At 36.9% G+C, this 423-nt stretch overlaps 1 protein-coding gene across 6 annotated transcripts in view; it reads right to left on the bottom strand.

Annotated features, from left to right (window-relative positions):
- Position 1: 1 nt before the first annotated feature.
- LOC119592560 (early endosome antigen 1-like) overlaps positions 2–423 on the bottom strand; it is a 107753-nt gene continuing 107331 nt past the window's right edge. For 4 of the 6 annotated variants that reach the window (XM_037941434.1, XM_037941436.1, XM_037941433.1 and 1 more), the window contains one exon: positions 57–296. In XM_037941434.1, coding sequence (XP_037797362.1) covers positions 57–296 — 240 coding nt within the window. Of the gene's footprint in view, positions 297–423 lie in introns of all 6 variants that reach the window. The other 2 variants (XM_037941430.1, XM_037941432.1) reach the window with 1 other exon arrangement.

Here is a 423-nt window from a genome sequence, read left to right as displayed (position 1 = left end):
CATGTGTAAAAGTAAGCCTACTATTCATCAGTAGGGTTAGTAATCACAAACATAAATTAGAGATGTGTTTCAGCTTTAATAGTTGGAACAATTTTTTGGTTGTTGAACCCTGCATTCATGATAGACTGTGGGTTGGCATTTAAGTCCTTATTATTGACGGTATTGCCAAAGCCATTCTGAGTGTTGGCATTGCCGTTCTGCTGCTTCTGGCTTGACTTTTCAGCTGCGGCAAGCGTTGTAAAGAGCTGCTTAAGGGTTGTGTTGCTGGACACAATATCTGGGATGTTTTCCAGAGTCTGTTGGGAAAAGTTAAACTCAGTCTTAGTTTTTTCATGATCATCTACAAAAAAAATTTCTTTTCTACAATATTTTTGATGCTAAACATCAGTATGTAATCACTGCAATACCATACACTATAATTTG

Source organism: Penaeus monodon, chromosome 30 (assembly GCF_015228065.2).
Source record: "Penaeus monodon isolate SGIC_2016 chromosome 30, NSTDA_Pmon_1, whole genome shotgun sequence".
Taxonomy (NCBI): Eukaryota; Metazoa; Arthropoda; class Malacostraca; order Decapoda; family Penaeidae; genus Penaeus; species Penaeus monodon.
Note: the sequence above shows the minus strand (reverse complement) of the source record. Positions and strands in the feature narration are given on the sequence as shown.